The sequence below is a fragment of the Gadus morhua genome, chromosome 12 (genome assembly GCF_902167405.1).
Source record: "Gadus morhua chromosome 12, gadMor3.0, whole genome shotgun sequence".
Taxonomy (NCBI): domain Eukaryota; kingdom Metazoa; phylum Chordata; class Actinopteri; order Gadiformes; family Gadidae; genus Gadus; species Gadus morhua.
Window position 1 is genome coordinate 25,785,699 of NC_044059.1, and position 19,472 is coordinate 25,805,170.

At 46.7% G+C, this 19,472-nt stretch overlaps 3 protein-coding genes across 3 annotated transcripts in view; 2 read left to right on the forward strand and 1 right to left on the reverse strand.

Annotated features, from left to right (window-relative positions):
- The first annotated feature begins 3,711 nt into the window (after window positions 1-3,711).
- Window positions 3,712-7,067, forward strand: loxl5a (lysyl oxidase-like 5a). The gene is made up of 7 exons (XM_030372971.1): window positions 3,712-4,741; window positions 4,824-4,932; window positions 5,246-5,377; window positions 5,819-5,975; window positions 6,117-6,212; window positions 6,650-6,765; window positions 6,912-7,067. Exons 1-7 carry the CDS (start codon window positions 3,820-3,822, stop codon window positions 6,916-6,918), a joined length of 1,539 nt encoding a protein of 512 aa, XP_030228831.1. The 5' UTR covers window positions 3,712-3,819; the 3' UTR covers window positions 6,919-7,067.
- A 3,974-nt stretch (window positions 7,068-11,041) lies between these two features.
- Window positions 11,042-16,507, forward strand: mydgf (myeloid-derived growth factor; the record flags this gene model as incomplete). Its single annotated transcript, XM_030371732.1, has 6 exons — window positions 11,042-11,158; window positions 11,854-11,904; window positions 12,059-12,120; window positions 12,355-12,436; window positions 13,494-13,566; window positions 14,566-16,507. Coding segments are annotated over 6 exons (465 nt in total), but the record flags the coding sequence as incomplete, so codon positions are not given.
- Window positions 16,508-18,697: 2,190 nt separating this feature from the next.
- LOC115555063 (caskin-1-like) overlaps window positions 18,698-19,472 on the reverse strand; it is a 5,609-nt gene continuing 4,834 nt past the window's right edge. The window contains exon 2 of the mRNA XM_030371733.1: window positions 18,698-19,472. This exon is cut by the window's right edge and continues 305 nt beyond it. Within this exon, the coding sequence (XP_030227593.1) occupies window positions 18,698-19,472 (775 nt within the window).

Sequence of the window (19,472 nt, forward strand, 5' to 3'; positions counted from 1 at the left end):
ATAAAGAGGTGTCATGTTGCAATTTCTTTCTTGTGGTTCATCTCATCGTGTAGCATCTTATCCTATCTATCTTTGTTGTATATAGGGCATAGGTTAACACAACAATTGTTAGTGCTTGGCACTTGGTTCTATGAACATCCTTACTGTACAACAGCAATATATTGTTTCTCTTCCTACAAACATACTTATTGTAAGTCGCTTTGAATAATTTTGTGCTAAATTCCCATAGATGTAATGTAACTGGTTCTTTCAACTTTCATTAAAAATTCTAAGATAAGATATAAGCAAGGGTGTAGTGGTGAAATAAGAGGTGGGTAAACTATGAATACTTAGATCAGTGATTCTCAACCAAGGGTAGTGCATTTACTGTATTGGGAGGTAGCTAAACTCTGAAGTGAGAAGTGGACAAACTCTGTTTCTGAAATTTCAGAGGTGGGTAAACTGCGTTTACTTGCGTTTAGCCTCCACTACAGCCATAAGTAACGGTGAGCAGTACAGTACAGACACAGCATAAAGATAGAGATAGAGTAAGGTGGGAGATGTCAGGCCCTTCTACAGTTGAATCCATCAGAAGCCATAGTCCATAGTCTCGGTGACCATATGTGAACCATACGTATAAGCCCAAATTAACAGCAATAATACAATATACGAGACAAGATACAAAAATCGGAAGAACCCCCGTTTAAGAATAAAGACCATTTCCATATCAATACGCACAGTTTTGAGACCAACGTGAAATAGGCGCAGATCTTTAAACCTATAACACTTTTATAACAACATTTAGTAGACTGCAATTTAATTTCCATCATCCTATCTCTGAACCAATGGCATGTGACTGAGAGGATGCATTGAGTCAGGACAAGGTGCAACTAAATCCAAGGACAGAGTTATGAAATGTGTCAGACGTCAGCGGTCTCTTTAATACTGTTGTGGAACATATGAGTCTGGTCCAAGGACCCCTGCCATTCCCCGTTGGGGTTTACATGCACCAGTCACATGGACATCAACATGAACTTAGTGTTAGTTCTGCCAGTGCTTGTGTTGTCACTATTTCGAGTTACTTTCATGTGACTTTACTTTATTTTGGTCCCACACACCTTCTCTATGTGACCTTAGTATTGAACTAAATGGAGCAGGCTTATCACTGTTTATGAATGAATGAATATTTGTTTGAATGTATTTTGTGTGCTCTACCCATCTACCAATAATTGATGGTGGTCTTTCCCTTGACATCCTTTGCCATGGAAGTGCTGGGAGTTCTAGTTCTTGGGGAAGGCACCAAGTCTCCGCTCCACTGGGAGAACGGACACACACAGGCTGGCGTGTTTGCTCTGGAGCCCCGGAGACCTGGGGCCGGCTCATTCTGGTTCCGACCAGCGCCGGAACGAGCGGTCTCCTCTGTGATCCAGTCCCTGCGTGGCCTCTGAGGAGGTGTCACACACTCTGTCCCCTTTTAGCTCCCCTCACCCCCTGACCACCAGCGACACGCATTCCACCTGTGTCTGCGGACACAGACCTACCTTTGCCCCGCTTTGGCAGTCTTTTACGAGGCTGTACATCGCGCGACATCGCTGAAAGGGTTTGGGAGTATTTTTACCTCCGCTCCCTGTAGGGTACGTGCATGGACACACTGACACGCATACCTGTACATCCCCTCCTCATCATCTGGTAGTGATGTCTGCTTGTGGTACAGCCAACAGCTCTGTCCTCACTCACGTCCCAGCGGTCAGGAAAGCGGCCTGCCAGCACACATCCTAGCAGCAGCAGGAAAATAACTGAGAAGTTATTGATAAAAGGGACCAATGATGAGGCCTGTATGTCATCGGTATGACCATTATATAAGCGTTTCTCTATCTATGTTTCCCATCATATTGGCTTGTGCTTTGGGTTAAAAAAATAAATGATGGACTAGGCCTTCCTCTTGTAGTCTATCATTAATTGTTTACATTTACATTAAGGGCATTTAGCAGATGCTTTAATCCAAAGTGACTTACAATAAGTAGATTTGTCAGAAGAAAGAAAAACAATATATATCGCTGTTGGTACAGTAAGGATGTTCATAGAACCAAGTGCCAAGCACCAACAATAGCTACGTTAACCCATTCCCTCTATACAACAAAGATAGGATAAGATGCTACACAATGCTAAGCACACTATTTTTAAGTGCAAGGACGTGCACAATACAATTTTCACTACAAATGTTGACTGTGTTGGTCGATGTCAACATGTTCAGTCATTGGCTATAATAAAGTGTATATGGTTTATTCAGTGGAATTCGGTATGCAACAACCCTGTGAATGGATCAAACAGCATGTGTCATGTGTATGATCTGCGTGTGACGTCTTTCAACTGACATCTGAGGCTGATCTGAGGTAATGAAGTGATCTCTGTGTATCCAGTGTAGGTGGTGTCTTCATCAGAGACCTGATGGCTTGTGTTGAGGCTTTTTTTTTTTTTTCACAACCTTATGCAATCTTTGGGCTAACTACAAGACAAGACATCAATTAGAGTACCATATTAAGAGCTATATAAATTTCATTTATTATTATTATTATTATTATTATTATTATTATTATTATTATTATTATTATTATTATTATTATCAATCACTCGATTTAGACATGGCCAATATACATTTTTTAAATAATATTTTTTGATTTTAAATGTAAAATATATGTTTATGTTTTATAATATGCTATACAAAATATTGAATGTAATTAGTTAAGTTCCAAGGGAAAATTAAGGTCCAACTTTCAACAATTTCTTTGCACAATGTTCTCTTCCTAACCTTCCTACCCTCAAAATTATATTTTTAAGTAATTATTTCTGTTAACATTGATATTGTTATTCGATTTCTAAAGGTTTGCCAGGTGACTCCCTTTTATTGCACTCGAGGCCCGCATCGTACTGCAACATGAGGACGCCAGTGACGACACAGCCCACAGTGTACAGTCATGAGATCTCTAAACCCAGACATGAAACGGCTTGTGTGACACTCTGACACCATCCATATATGGGCAAGGTCCGGGCAGTTGTAGGAAACCATTGAAAATAGGTCAAATATCTTCCCATACGCAGTTGGGTGGACTGTTTGCTTTATTCCGACGAATTTGAACAATGTGGGCTTAGATATATAGAGTCATGTGTCCCTTGAAGCGCTGCTTTGACTTTCATAGGCCACGACTGCCCCCGCGTGGCCTCCCGTGGTAACGCTTCTCCTTCTGCTATGCATTTCTCATGGATGTGCAAGTTTTCTTTTGATCTTTTTTATGATTCATATTCGAACTGGCACCCTACAGAGGGCCATTGGGTCAATGCAATTAAGCAAATAAACCACCCCGGACCGTATAGTGTAGGCTTCAAGGCCTATGGTTGTATATATAATTAGCATATATTCATATTTTTCATTAGCATCTCTATTTTGATTATTTAACAATTATCAGGTAATAGGCAGGTAATGTTAGCTAATTGGCGAACAATAACCTCATCAGTAAAGGCCTTTAACCAAACGAAAGAAGCCCCTGCTCTTGGATCGGATTTAAGTCCTAGTCCTGAATGATCATGCGTGGGTACTCTATCCATTTAGCTTTTTGGCCAGAACCAACACCCCAACCACACACATACACTCCAATGCAGCTAGGGCGTGGCAGTGCGCAGGTGCGTGAGTAGGGGGAGAGCGGGCCGGAATCAAGTCCCTTCCATTGGCTTCTTATCCCCAGAGGAGGCACGGGTTCTGAACTATAGTCAGTGTCAGGCTTATTAAATGTTGATACTTTTCATAAGGCATCACTGAAACACCGAAACTTTTAAGCGAGGGAGATGGAGATGCTTGCTGTTCTGTTGATATGCGTCCTTAAAACCATGGTGCACTTAGGCAACGGACAGCAAGATTTACGCGCGCCTGTTGGACCCTGGAGACACAAAATCGAGTGGGAAAACAACGGACGGGTTTTCAGTTTACTGAGCACAGGAACCGAGTACCTCTCACCCGTCCAGCGAAGGAGACAGACTCGGCTTCTCCTGACAGGCAACGGGGGGGCAAACCGACTGCGCCACCCCAATGTAGTCGCCAGATCACCCAGGAGGCACAGGGGTCAAATGGTCTCGTTGGTTCTTGGCGCCGAAGCGGCACACTATTTACCTGCAACTGACCCAAGAAGTCAGCACCCAGCCGGCATCACACCCATAAGAGAAACGGGCAACGGACCACAGCCCTCTCCTGCGATTGAATACTCGGGTGTTGGGGTACCATGGGGACGAGGTGTCACCGGAGACGATAGTAGCAGCGTGCCGGTTCGAACGCAAACCCCCACCGCTTCGCCATCACGATTACCAGCCACGCTTGGCACCAATTTGACAGACCTGTTGGAGAACCCAGGAACCATTGCACCCACACACACCGAAGCGGGACGGACGGATGGTGTTGATGGTGGACCAGGTATTCAGCAGTTGCGCACAGGAGTCGTTGGCAACTTGTCGAGAGCGCACGCATTACGCAGAGGTATACCGGAGTCTGGCATTTCCCCGACACCGTTATCTGATAACGCGATAGAGACGCACGTTGCTGGTGTACACCCAGAAGCAGTCCCAACCTCGGACAACGTGGGTACCCATGAAATAGACCCACGTGGCAATTTCAGAAACTCTGTTTACTACGGTGTCCAGCCGCCTGCCGGTAGGAGCCGCTCAGCCGCGCGCCATCCAACGGGAACGGGCCATGGCACCCGGTTCTTCCGTAATGGTGAGCGTTCGTTATTCTGGATACGATGGCCTACCACATGATTGTTTTGTTTGATTTGTCTTTTTCATTGAATTGTGCTCAGGTCTACCGGACCTGGTTCCTGACCCCTATTACATCCAAGCTGCCTCCTACATTCAGAGAGTGCAGATGTACGCTTTACGCTGTGCCGCGGAGGAGGGCTGCCTCACCAGGTACTGTTCCTCTTTCACATCAATATCCATCAAATACTCACACACACACACACACACACACACACACACACACACACACACACACACACACACACACACACACACACACACACACACACACACACACACACACACACACACACACACAAGCTGCCACTTTGTTTGCTTCCCACCGGGCATTTCCACAGAGCCACGTTTCCAAAAACAGCTCACTGTTGTATGTTGTTCATCCACCCTGCATTATAACTTTGTATCCATGTACACCCCGTCTCCAATCGTTTCCTCTTGTGTGTCGCTGTGCACCTTCCTGCAGATCAGCGCACCGAGCGAGTGACCTGGACTACAGGGTTCTGCTCCGCTTTCCTCAGAGGGTGAAGAACCAGGGAACCGCTGACTTCCTGCCCGCCAAGCCCAGACACGAGTGGGAGTGGCACAGCTGTCACCAGTGAGTGTCATATCAGGCCAGATTTCACCACAAAGCAAACATTGAGTTGAGGTCCATGCAGCCATAACCCTATGAGATGCAGCCTGTAAGGGTTAGGTTTGAAGCCGCAGCCTCTGCACTGATTTCAAAATGTCGTAAGCATGAAAGCGCAAGAGCCGTGAAGGGTCCTCTTTATACAGTGTGTCGGAGAGATAGCAGTAGGCAGGTACCTTCCACAGACATATCCAACCTATAGAACTATCCGATCACACCAACAACAAACATTAACCACTTGGTTGTCTCACATGATAATCATAAGCAAAGAGTAATTCAATCATCATTTTCAAATATTTCATTTCTTAATGGTTTGGTAAGCCACGTTAAACTCTCTCTCTCTCTCTCTCTCTCTCTCTCTCCTCTCCTCTCCTCTCCTCCTCTCCTCCCCCTCCCTCCCTCCCACAGACACTATCACAGCATGGAGGCCTTCAGTAACTACGACCTTCTCGACGTCTCCACGGGGAGGAAGGTGGCTGAGGGGCACAAGGCCAGCTTCTGCCTGGAGGACACTTCCTGTGACCCGGGAGTGCGGCGACGCTACGCCTGCACGGCTCACACGCAGGTCCGTCTCCGAGGAGGACGGCTGTTAACCCCCCCCCCCCCGACGGACCTCAGTGGTTCATACAGCAGGCGCCGTATCGAACGTCGCTCTTGATTGCTCATCTAGAGGTATTTTGTCGCTTGCCTGTGTGTTTCTGCTCAGGGGCTCAGTCCAGGCTGCTATGACACCTACCACGCCAGCATCGACTGCCAGTGGATCGACATCACGGATGTGGCACCCGGAAACTACATACTCAAGGTAGCGGTTTCAGCAGCTCAACTGCTGTTGGAGGATATACAATGTCCCACCTAAAGGATACAAATTAGTATAAAAATATATATAATTTCAAGTGCATTGAATTATTTTATAATTCATTGTTTCAAATTATCTTCAATCCGTCATTGAGCAGAAGATTTGATCCGAATCGACTAACAGTACATCTATTTAGATGCATGTCATGAATGAAAAGAGGTTTAGCAGCCTGCCTAAGGAGGCCTACAGGTGGATCCACGTACAGTGGGCCCAGAACCTTTTCGGCTGGCTAGTACCCCCGCACTAATCACCACTCATGCCCTCCTTTCTGGTCGCCTAAGCCACACAAGGCACTGGACCCTCAAGTGAAGCAGCATTGTGTGTCGTTCAGCCTTGTCTGTTATTTAAGTGAGTTCCGCTCTCTACGTATATCTCTCCCCCAGGTCACGGTGAACCCCTCTCAGCTCATCCCGGAGCAGGACTTCTCCAACAACGTGGTGCGATGTGACATCAGATACACTGGCACCTTCGTCCAGACGCGCAACTGCAGAATCTCTGTGTGAGTCTCGTATCTGAGGTGGTGTTTTTTATAGGCCATTTTATTATGAAGACAACATGGATGTACTGTATTTACTACCGTTTACAGAATCATCCTTTAACTTCTAAAGATGTAATACATGTTTTTTGTGTTCTTGTTTTTTTTAGGAGCTAAAGCAGAGTACTGGACTACAAAAAGAAACTAAAACTACAACCAATATAGCAATACTATATAATGTTATAATCTGTTTTTAGAGTTTGTCAATAAATCAATTTCACCTGATACTTTTAGGTGAGCTGTGTGTGTGTGTGTGTGTGTGTGTGTGTGTGTGTGTGTGTGTGTGTGTGTGTGTGTGTGTGTGTGTGTGTGTGTGTGTGTGTGTGTTTGTGCATGTGAGTGTGTGTGTAAACTGTATCCTACATATTTGCATGTGGGCAGTTATAGAGTTCATATTAGTGTTCCCATTCTCTAGAGTAGCCTTGCACCTCTAGCACAATGCTGGCCCAATAAAAACAGTTATTTAAATACAAGGTGTTTGTTTATGGAAGGATTTTATACTATTGTATTTTATAATAAAGTTTATACTATTGTCTGTTATAATAAAGGTAACACGATTGTACTATTTAATCAGGTTTACATGATCGTTTTTTATGAATAAAGTTTATGGTGGTGTTTTATAATACCATTTATGTGATTGCATTTTATAATAAAGTTTCTAATGAGTGAGTTCTGGGTCTATTCAAAAATACTTTAACTCTGAAGCACCTAACGTTCGGTTCATTACACACCGCTTAATGAGGCAGATCATTCCCAACGGGCTCTACCGACAAGATTATTCAAGCAAATATTTTACAAGATAAAGTCATTAAAACTTGGGCCCATGCTGACGTTGTTCAGTGTATATCGAGAAACCCTGGGTCACTCGATTGGCCAAGGAGTGGAGGAATACATTTCAAAATGATTAACGATAACACACTGAACCACAGAGGATTGCGCTAAATGGTGGCACTTAACTCAATTCAATTTGATATGTATAGCCCTGAATCACAGGTACAGTCTCAAAGGGCTTAACAGGCCATATATTTATGATACCCCCCCTGAGCCTAGCCCCCAAGAGGGCAAGAAAATCAGGAGTGTAATGGGTGCCATAATTGATGTACATACATACATACATACATACATACATACATACATACATACATACATACATACATACATACATACATACATACATACATACATACATACATACATACATACATATAGACAAATTATTTAAATCGGTGATGGGTTGCTGGCTGCTTAACAGTGAAGAGAGTCCAGGCATTCAGTAGTAGTCACTGCGAGATGCCAGGCCTCCGACGCAACACGCTAGAACAGACAGAATAATGAGGAGGCCTGTGAAGCCTGTGATGGAGAAGAGGAAGTAGGGATGTTTTACAGCTTTTGGGGGCAGGATACTATCTTGTTTGGCTGAAATGTTCTAGAATCGATCCCGGGTGTTCGCAGCTTATCTGAAGGCATCCTTTAGCAAGATGCATATCCCTTCTTACTCATTAACGTAAGTTATCGACAAAGATTCACTATAAAGTCACTATTGGGAAAAAGTCTGGTGGAAGAGTCATTAGTGTCTTGAGGAGGATCCATGAGCCCGATGGGTTCAGCAGGGCAACGTTGGAAACAAGATCATGTCCATGTGAGGGTGTCTAGGAACTCCTATTGACATACTGTCTACTCTGGGTCAACTCTACTCTGGCTCACTGGAAGTCTGGAAACATGCAAGTAAACAGAAAGATGATTATATCTGCAATTCATAAAAGGCCTAAAAGGATGGAACAGGCCTATTTCTTGTTGGGCAAGGCAAGCGTATTGACATTAAGTCTTGGTAAATATGACCAGGGGGAGAGGTGAAATTCCTTATTCAGCCCTCCACTATTATTAATAAGTAGATACCATCATTAGCAGGGCCTTTTTTATCCAGAGCCCGTTCAGTGTATTCAGACACCAGTAAGTAAGGAGCAAGTAGGGGTCAGAGGATCTTGTTCAAGGACGCCCACAGGCAGGCGTCAGACATTGGGGATCGAACCCAGTACTACTTCACCATCCTGCACCCACTCGTTGAGAGGGTCAGCTAAAATCACTCTCAACGTGGGCATGTGCCTTTGGTGTCGAGTCATTGTGGATTGATGAGAGTTAAAATTAGAACAGGATGCGTTAACATGACTCTGCTTTTATTTGTGTATAGGCCTACTGTGCACCTAGGGGGGTCAGTCGGCGCAACGTTCATAATGAAAGACATCCACTAAATATTAAAAGAAGGCGGCTCTGGGTAATTCAAAGTAACATCGAGGTAGCGCGTAATACAACCACCCAGCCCTCGACCACCTCTGGACCCGGGACATAGGAGTAAGGCTTGTATTCCAACATGGGTGTTCTGCTGAGAGCACACACCCTCGCCGTCTCGGGTCTTGGGGTCGCGCCCGCCGATGGGGAAATCAAATGTGACAGGGGGTCACGACGAGACAACCCGCTGTACCGCTGGTGTTTGCTCAGCGCATCCTCCTAGGCGTGCACGGCCGCGGTGTGGGCAGCCTGTCCGCCCCCCACTTTTAATGGCGGGGGCTAGAGAAATTCCACAGTTACGACGGCAGCGTGAAACGGACCCGGTGGAGGTAGACCGCTGACTTCAGCAGCACCGCAGGCTAAAGCTGCCCCGTTATCGACTCAGACTCTAGCTCAACTGTCGGTTACGACAGATTATCAGGCGCCCGGTGCGAAGGCCTGGGCTATGCAAACATGACTTAGTAGGGAATAATGTGGAAAAAAATCGAACTAAATATAAATGTGTTATTTTCTGCGTGGTTTCCCAAACGTATTGGTTTTTTAAGAGCCGACAACAACCCGAGTGCAGACTGGTGTGTTGGAAGAGGTGGTGTTTACCTGTGCAGGACACGAGGTCCCTGATTGTCATTACCTGTTTCCTCTTTTAAAGCAGACGACGGTGGGCTGTGCCTTATGACCCAGAAGGCCACGCTTCCCCTGCTGCGGCTGCTCCTGTAAACAACAAACACAGACAGTGGATCATAGTGTGAATTTAGGGACATTGTAAATCCTGTTATTCTATTATTTAGTGGATGGAGTGGGTTGGGCATGAGATAGCCAGGGGTGAAGGAGAGGTGGAGGAGGAGGTGGAGGAGAAGAGTAGCAGAGACTATGGAAGGAAGGCGGAGATGGGGTGAGGGTACGTCCATTTGTGTTTGAGTACGGTTCTGCTGACGTTGTTTTAAGGGTTTTTAACACATGTGTGTCTGTCTGCTACGTTTCCCATCTCTCTTTTTCCAGACATGTATTTGTTTTGCTTTAGTTTGTTTCACCCTCCACAAACAAAGCCCTGTATAGCCCAAGAGACACATGAGGGCTTAGACAGGGAGACAGACAGATTGCTATACAGACAGAATACTACATAAATGAAAGTACTTGGTAACATGTTAAGGTAAAGCAGAGGACAAGATGTTTTTAATTATGAGTAACAGGCCATTGTATGTAATTGGGATTTGGCAAATGGTTGTGCATTTATTAAAATATGAAGACTATTTTGTCTTAGATTAACATAGAAAATGAGTTGCTTTTGGTTACAGAGAAAGTCAGTGTTGTACAAATGCACAGTGTATTAATGTATCAAAAGTCCAAAATTAGACAACTACGGTGAGATGGTGCGCTCGGGTAGCTAAATTGGCTCAAAAACTGGATAAATTGTTGACTTTGTAGACCTGTGTTTACCGAAAAAAAAATAAAGAAGCTATAAGTGATAAGTGATATTTTTAAGCAAATCGAGCTTATTTACTATTAAATTGCATTATATTGTTTATTAGTTATGTTAATATCTTATTGTGTTTATATCTCAATATAATAGTTTTTACCTGAGTTTTCTTTACATTTGTAATTTATCTGAACAATATCTGTGAATGAACAGTTGATTCTGTAGTGCGATCTGTTGACGACAGTGACATCTCCTGGACAGATTTAATCGTTGCATCGTTAAAACCATGATCGTAGGGCTTAACTTACATTATGACTCTTTCAAGATGACTCGTAGGCCTACTTGTATATTAAAGTGCTATATTTTATAATTGGAAATTGTCAACTACAAAAAGTGAGAGACGTTTTCATTGATTCAAACCCTTCCTTGTGTGACGCCACACACAGGCGACAGAGGAACGGCAGCCCAGTGTCAAATAACAGGAAGCAGTGAAAGAATGGCTCGTGTAATTTACTGTAGCGTTATGCATTTTGCTAACTTTTTTGTCTTCGTCCTAATCGCTTTGTGTGCAGCAAGTGCTTCCCCGATGGAACCAAAACGGTGGAGTTTAACGTTAAACCCGGAGGTGTGCAGCACACATTCTCTGAGACCATTGTGAGTAGGCTACAAGCAACACTTATTCGTTTTTGCTATTTCGAATTAAAAAGTTATTTTTAATTTACACATTTAGGGATACTTACAACCTAATGCTGTAATCTATTTGCCAAAATGCAAATGTATATTGACTACGCATGTCATTCTATAAGGGGGTTTACAGATTAACCTTGAATGATTTTACCTGTGTTTTTTGGTACGCATGTATGTCTATATTTATTAAAAACAGCTATCACTATTGTGCAGGGTTATTGATAACCTAAAAACTACTTAATAGACTGGATTTGGCCCAGTAGCTTTGAATAAGTTGCAGGCGCATAGTGATGACGAGGACAGAGCCTCTGAGAGGCTGACACGTTGTGCCTCTGCCACAAGGCTCTCATTGATTGGTTGAGGACCGCAATTTGTAAACACAGTTGTAAACCACAAAGAATGTTGCTATGTGTGCCGTGTAATATGTGTATATGTGCATTATTCTTTAATGAAAAATAATGATGTGAATTTCAATATGCTAACATTTTAAATCTTTCATTTTTAGTTAAATATATATTTTGCATCTATCAAGCCGACTACCAAGACCATAGACCATTTCTTGTTTGAAATAATATTGAATTACATTTAGAAAATTATAATTCATAAATCTAACGTTTTTTATCTTGTATTAACCGGTTCACAATGTTTCTTTTGTGTTTCAGCGGGATCACGAATGCTCATTCACTTATGCCTCACAAGGGGGAACCAATGAGGTGAATATCTAGTTCTGCTCTTTCTTTTTCACATATCCCATAGAATGTGTCTCAGGTTGAATGTGACTTACTTACACTGTGTGTGTGTGTGTGTGTGTGTGTGTGTGTGTGTGTGTGTGTGTGTGTGTGTGTGCGCGCGCGCCCCCCCCCACAGCAATGGCTCATGAGTATCGGCTTGAGCGATGACGATAAATTGTTCTCCTGCTCCATATGGAGGTAAGCCAAAGTGAAGTTCCCCAGATGCACACTTACCATATAGCTATAGGGGACAATTCCCATGCTGATCAGTTCAAGAACTTCATGTTCAACGCCACTTAATGTAATACAGCATTGGCAGTATTGGTGGTCGCAGTTAGGAAGAAACAGTCAATGACGCACGACGCAGTAAGGGGATAAGTGAGTAGAGATTGTGTTGCTGATGACTTGACAGCCACGCGTGTCTCTCCCCAGGCCCCAGGGCAAGTCCTACCTGTTCTTCACCCAGTTCAAAGCCGAGCTGAAGGGAGCCAAGATCGAATATGCCAACGCATATGTAAGTACCCATGCCAAGTCCGCTCGGGCCGTGTATTGAAATGCAGCATTTTATCTTCACAAGTAATCCCCTACTGCCGCTCCCGCCGTGTTGCCAGGGATCCCAGTCAAGAGGACATGTTGAATATGCTAATGTTTGGCTCACTGGCCACGCCCGAAACCTGCAGAATTTCAATGAAAACGATGGCAATCTGTAGACAGCCTCCCACTCAGTTCAGAGTATACTATGTTACGGAGTATACTATGTTTTTATTTCAGAACCTCCTGCTTGTTTCTCCCTCCCCATAGCTGGCTGCAGGGTCGATAGTGCCTTTGAGTAGCATAATCACTAAATAGGTTGCTATTTTTGATGCGATGAGTGATGTACAACAGTTCAATGTCCTTTGCTGAAAAGCAGAGGATCACGATGCTTTACGGTGTACGGATGATTATGATGATGACAAAACATTACTTTATATTGCCCCGTCTAGCTCTGCACAAACAACCTAATGTGTAAAAAGCACCGCACCCAATTAGTTTTCACAGTTTTTATTATGGCACATAAACTGATGCCCAGCCATTAGTCAGGGCACCACCCGTCCTCTTGCCCTTCTTCTCCTCCTCCTCCACCCTTCCAGTCGTCCTCTGTTCCCCTCCTCCTAGGTCGACCTTGTCCCCTGCAAGGAAGACAAATAAACATAAAACACAAACCACCATAAATGATGGGACCCGCATAACTGTGTGTGAGTGTGTGCATTTACGCACGTGTGTGCATGTGTGTGAGCCCTGGTGACGTGGGATCTCCTTGACCTTGTTAACACACACACACACACACACACACACACACACACATGCACTCACACACGCACACGCACACACACACACACAACCCCCCCTGGCGTGTCTGCTGCAATGAAATTGTTTTCTCCCAGTGCCTCCTCTCATCCTGTTATCTGACTTTGGGTTTTTATATTAATGTGTATATATATGTATTTATTTATTTCCCCATATCTCTCCTGTTCTTTTCTTTGAATGTCCTCTTCGCCCCTTCTTCCTCCTCCTCCCGGCGGCACCTCCAGTCCCAGACGTCTGAGGGTGGCCAGAGGGACGTGGCTTTGAAGCCGGAGGAGTTCACCGTGGGAGACTCCACGGGTACGGGCGCTGCAGGCTGCTACTCCTCATGGCGGTCTCGCTCTCTCTCTCTCTCGCTCTCTCTCTCGCTCTCTCGCTCTCTCTCTCTCTCTCTCTCTCTCTCTCTCTCTCTCTCTCTCTCTCTCTCTCTCTCTCTCTCTCTCTCTCTCTCTCTCTCTCTCTCTCTCTCTCTCTCTCTCTCTCTCTCTCTCTCTCTCGTGCTCTCTCTCTTCTCTCTCTCTCTCGCCTCCTCTCTCTCTCTCTCTCTCTCTCTCTCTCTCTCTCTCTCTCTCTCTCTCTCTCGCTCTCTCTCTCTCTCTCTCTCTCTCTCTCTCTCTCGCTCTCGCTCTCTCGCTCTCGCTCTCGCTCTCCTTTGTTTCAGTTCTTTCCGTGATTGTTTACCATCGGGGCATACATACTCTACAGGCCAGATGTGTGTGGGTGTTTATCCCTGTGCTCCTGTTGTTTTCCGACGCGTGTTGTTGCACCCATGTGCTTTACAATGTGCTCTTTTCCTGTGCCACTACTCGATCACAATAGCATTGAGGTCCTGGGGGAGTCGTTGGGTCCAGACCCCCTTCTAGCTGCCACAATTGACTTGTAAACGGCCAAGTTCATGTCAAAGTAGATGAATGGCGAGAAGTATGTAGAGACAAAACTTAAGAACTATACCAGAATTACTTCAGAACTATACCGTTGACAAATATAGAAATATCTTTTGACGTTGTTATGCTATGGCCACGCTATGGTTACGCTCGGCTATGGTTACGCGATGGCCACGCTATAACTTGTATCTGGCCTTCGCCAAATTAATTGGCGGTTACTATAGCTACATGCTGTCCCAAGACAATGCAGCTCTTCCTTCCAAACATCCGATCCTCAGTTGAGTTGATTAGCTAGAAGTCAACCTCACCAATGTGAGGATCAGGATATCAGTCACCTCAGTTCCCATGAACATGTTTGAATTGTTAAAAAATATGATCTGGAGCATTGTTTTCTTTTCCTTTTTCTCTTCCCCAGTGACTCACACAGACGGGAAGTTCCGGGCAGAACTCTCAAAGCTGACCATGATTGGCCGAACTAAACACGACGAGCTGTAGATGTTGGAACTCTCTAAGCTGACCGTGATTGGCCCATCCCGACGCGATGAGCTGTAGCTTTCAAAGCTCTAGCTCGACTCAGGTCACGCTGAGCCACCGGGACTTTTGAATTCTTCCAGGCCTCGGCCTTCTCATAACGGATAGTAAAAGCAGAATTGATTTTGTCTCTCTTTTGAAATGTCTTGACGGGCCAAAAGATCGGACCGGGATGGGTTCTTCATGTTGTTAATTAGTGTTGAGCATCAGAAGGAAATTAGTTTACCTTGGAGATTGAATGTTTTCACGCAATGCACGTAACTTGCTTTATCTTTTGGCATGAGCGTTAGTCTTTAAATACACACAACATCCTGTCTTAAGATGAAGTGTTTGTTTTTGCTCCGTTTTTCTTTTTCCTTCCACTGAATCTCAAAGCTTATAGAGTAAATCTTTTGATCCATAGGGGAGACGGTAATCGCCGCAGAGTTTGTTTTGTTTTACTCGTAGTGTACAAGGGATTGTTCCAATTTGGTTGTAAATGTTAATCTCGCAGGGGTATTAATCTGCAATGTGGCCGTCATACTCATACTCATCGTATAGAACATAGAACATCTCTGTTCCCTGGTGATCCTTGAGCTGAAGAATTATGAGTCCGCTGTTGAAGAAGAGCACCAGGTTCTTCTCTCTCTCTCTCTCTCTCTCGCTCTCGCTCTCTCTCTCTCCCCCCCCCCCCCCCCCCCTCCCTGATCTGCATCTGGATCAGATCCCTCACTCTAGTATTAGACCCCCGCTAGTATTCATCAGTCCAGCTGGTCACTCCCATTCAGAGACTTAACCTTTTTTAGAATAGCGGTAATCCTCTCTGAAAGATATTCAGCCGCGGCCGGGCTGCCTCTCTGGAGATCATAAACTCTCCATGCCCTCCGTATACACTCACTCACTCAATCCCTCCTCATAACCCACTCGTGTCGATCTGTGAAGAGCCAGCTCCTTTTACTACCAGGCCGTAGTAGGAGCACCCAATCGCCTGCGTCTCCCTCACGTTGATCCCATCAGCCTTCCTGATCCACGCGAGGTGCATGTGGTGGATGCCCGTGAAGTTTGCGCCCGCGCGTGCGTGTGTCGTACCGTGTCTTCTCCGAGGGCGTGGAGTCTCTGTTCTCTGCCTTGAGGCGATTGCTCTGCTTGGGAAGAAAGCTCCCAGCTGGATCGGCGTGACATCACTTCCTCCCCACCTCCACCACCACCCCCGGTCAGAGATTATGCTCCCACAACGGTCTCAACAGGAAATGCCAGAAGTGGATGCTGAGTTACAAGGGGAAGACACAACATGACAGTTAGGCCCCAATGCATCCCGCAAACACGTTTTCTGTCTTTTTCTTTTTTCCCTTTTCTCTCCTTTGTTGTTCCTTTCACACCGACATGTGTTGGCAGTTTTAATAGAGGCGGGCTGTCACTTGACTGAAATCGACTGGATGTTTGTCCCTTGTTGTGTCAACTGTGATCTGACTTGAACGTCCAATGCATTGTTAGAAAACATGAAAGGAGAGAGAGGGGAGGACAGGTGACATTTGAAGTGACATTTGAGCTCTAACAAAGAATTTTCTAGGAAACAGGCAGACACTGCATAATATATTCTGTGTACGAAATATGTATGCCCCTTGCTCTCGTCTGGTTAAAATATGAACTGTATAAACCTAAGTTAAAAGTTTACCCACAAAATATTCAGAAGAGCAATGCACATTTATAGTGGTCCGCACCACATCCGTACTTGATATGCATTGAATCAACCTTAAAAAAAATGGAATTGGTTTCAGGAAGTAAATGAAATGTCCTTTTGTTATCTGAAAATGTCCTGTAATAAATGGGTTAGCGAGATAAAAATGCTTCCATTGTCTCACTTTCGGTTCCTGGGGAGCGGGGGGAAAAAGGCTTTGCTTTTGAAGATCTTCTAAATCCAGGCGCTGTGTATGGGAATGTATGGAGCTGATCTTTTCGGGTTTAGAGCGCCACAGAGCCAAGAGGGATTCATTCATTTCATGTTGAGCCAGCCAACGTTAATTAATCTTCAGTGTCCTCAAATTAGCACTGCTTGTCTCACAAGGTTTGACGCTAGCGCTATAGGATATGTGACAATGGAACATTACCGCGCATAAGTGACTTGAGGACTTTGGTTGATCCCAATGTTGGGCTCTTTGCACTAGCAGGGCTGTACAGATACACTATATATAGATAAACAAAGATACTGGGTGTTTCCATTTGTTCAGTGCCTAGTTGGCTGGGATAGGTTCCTGCCACCTGCAGTCTGGGAACAATCTAGCTAAAAGCACAAAGACAAGACAATCAATCCGCATCCATGAATCTGATTAGCTCCAACTCTAAGCGGCCGACATTGAGCTTAAAGACATCACAGCCGCTCTTTTTATAACGCGTTCCGCACTGCCGCAACATTAAAAATATATTGTCGTAGTAATTAGTCCCCGCGCTACAGTAGCTCTCTATATTTCGGCTGGAGGCTGTCGTCTAAACCTCTAATCATTATTACTCACCATCTGGAGGTCTGCTTCCCCCCCCCCCTCTGGTAAGACCTCCAGGAACAACAACACGCAGGCCTTGTCCCAAACACTTGTTCATAACTGCATTGGCATGTGTTAATAAGGCATTGATTAAACTAAAACCCCACCAACAACATCCGAAGATGAAAGCCTCTCGTTCAAAGGACATTCTTCGACGAGCCTGGGAGAGTGTATAATGTGCCAACTCTGTGAGAAACGACTCTAATTGATCTTCTTAGGGAGGGAGGACCTAGGTTCACCTGAGGAAAAAGACTCATTGATTTGTTGCAGTAAACATCAGTAATCATTCCCAGGCCTACTTCTATCTCCGCTCTGTTCTCTCCAACTCTATTCCTCACCAAGCTATCTCTCTCTACCAACCCCCCCCACACCACACACACACACACACACACACACACACACACACACACACACACACACACACACACACACACACACACACACACACACACACACACACACACAACATCGGCCCACCTCAAGCCACCCCCTCCTGTTTTCTCTGCCCTGTGTGCTGACATTTGGTTTGGGAACAGATGGGGACTGTGACTGGGTGGGTCAAACGTAGCGGCTGCAAAAGGAGATGGGATTTCTCTATCGCCAGGGGACCTGTGAAGGCTCTGGCTACCAGCCAGCTGCCCCTTGTCGTGCCCCCCCCCCCCAACCCACACCACCACCACAGCTATCAGACCACCGGCCCTGGTCATGCCCATGAGTAGCGTGTAACTTTCGCTTTTTTTGGTCGTCCTTGTTAACTTCTGCGTATACATTTACAGCATCACCTCTATCAAACACGCTCGGAGCACGTGCGTGTGTGCGCCCCTCTGAACTCTAAAAGCCGAGCTGAGTTAGTAATTGCCTTGCTGCCTATTCCAACAACGCTCCTCCATGTAAGGGAGCAATTATCTCCCGTCGTCCCCGAGAGAATAGATAGATATAGGGGGTTGAAGTGGGCGTATGCATAGGAGCACCGTGTAGATTAGCGTATTATCTTGTCTCGTCTTGTTTTGCGCAAGTGCTCAGAAGCGACGGGTGTAATTGTGAGATAATTAAATCCGGTGGCTTTTAGGTATGCACTCTGTGGCGCTCCCGGGAGCCTGTGGGTCCGAGAGGTCCTACTGAGAGGAGCACACGGAGCATCTGTATAGGGGCTCTTATTACTGGGCCGGGCCAGCCAAGCAGATGTCGACACCCTGCGCCGCTCGGCCACAGAACGCCGCCGCAATAGGAGTGCAGGGTGTCGGCCATGCCAGGTCCTCCCCTGCTGCCACATACTCACCCCCAAAGTCGCTTCTTCTTCTTCTTCTTCTTCTTCTTCAAAACCCTCCCGCCTGGAAACTCGATCCGGGCTCAGCTTGGCCAGCCTTGAATCATCCTCTCTGCGAGTCCGTGGCTTGGATAAAAATGTTGGCAGACTTTTTTGGGGGTGTTTTTTATCCCATCAGCCACCCGGCTGCCCCTCCCTCCACCCCCCCCCCCCTGCCTCCCGCTGTGTCGCCTTCACACTGTGGTCGAGAGCAGCCTTCTCTTCTCAGGGTACGGGGGCGCCTGGCGGGGGTCCTTGGCCCTCCTCCCACGTTCAAAGAGTCTGCCGGCGTGCGGGTAGGGGGGCGGCCGGCGGCCCCCCCGCCGCCCCGGCGCCGCCGGGTTCCTGGTCCTCTCCGGTAAGCCGCCGCTCTCCCGGGTAGCCGGGCGGGCGCGGCCCCCCGGACCCGCCTGGCTCTCCGCCCCCTCCCGGCCGTTCGTCCCCGGCAGGGTTTCAGACAGCCCGGGTGGGCCGCCGGGAGCGGGGGGGCGCGCCGGGGACGGGGACGGAGACGGGGAGGCCGGACTGGCAGATGGGCGGCGGCGGCTAAGTGGGCTCTCACATGACCCACTTAGGGCGCGCGCGGCGACCGGAGACGGGTGCGGGAGGGGGAGGGGGGGTGCGGGGGAGGCGGGGCTGACCGGCAGCGGGGAGAGGCCGGGGGTGGGGGGGCGGGCGGGGGAGGGCCCGCCGCCACGGCGGGGGGAGGGAGCGAGGTGCTGCGAGGGGGGCCGCTGAGGCGGCGGGTGGGATTGTGGCGCGCGGTTGATCGGGGACGACGCGTGCGAGGCGAGGCGGGCGTACGACGGAGGCGCCCCCCGCCTCTGGGAAGACCCCGCAGTGCGGGCGGTGTGCGGGGCGGGGGTCTTCTCCGAGAGACGGCGCGCAGTGGTCTGGACGCACGCCGTGGGCCGGGCTGTGGGGGAGTGGCGTTCCCGGGGTTCGTTCGTGTGACTGCGTGGGTTTTGC

Bases quoted from the DNA above. Each gene is read 5' to 3' on its own strand.
- loxl5a (XM_030372971.1), top strand. From the start codon at position 3,820: ATGGAGATGCTTGCTGTTCTGTTGATATGCGTCCTTAAAACCATGGTG. The intron at 5,378-5,818 runs GTGAGTGTCATA...TCCCTCCCACAG, and splicing joins GAGTGGCACAGCTGTCACCA to ACACTATCACAGCATGGAGG. The intron at 6,213-6,649 runs GTAGCGGTTTCA...TCTCTCCCCCAG, and splicing joins CCGGAAACTACATACTCAAG to GTCACGGTGAACCCCTCTCA.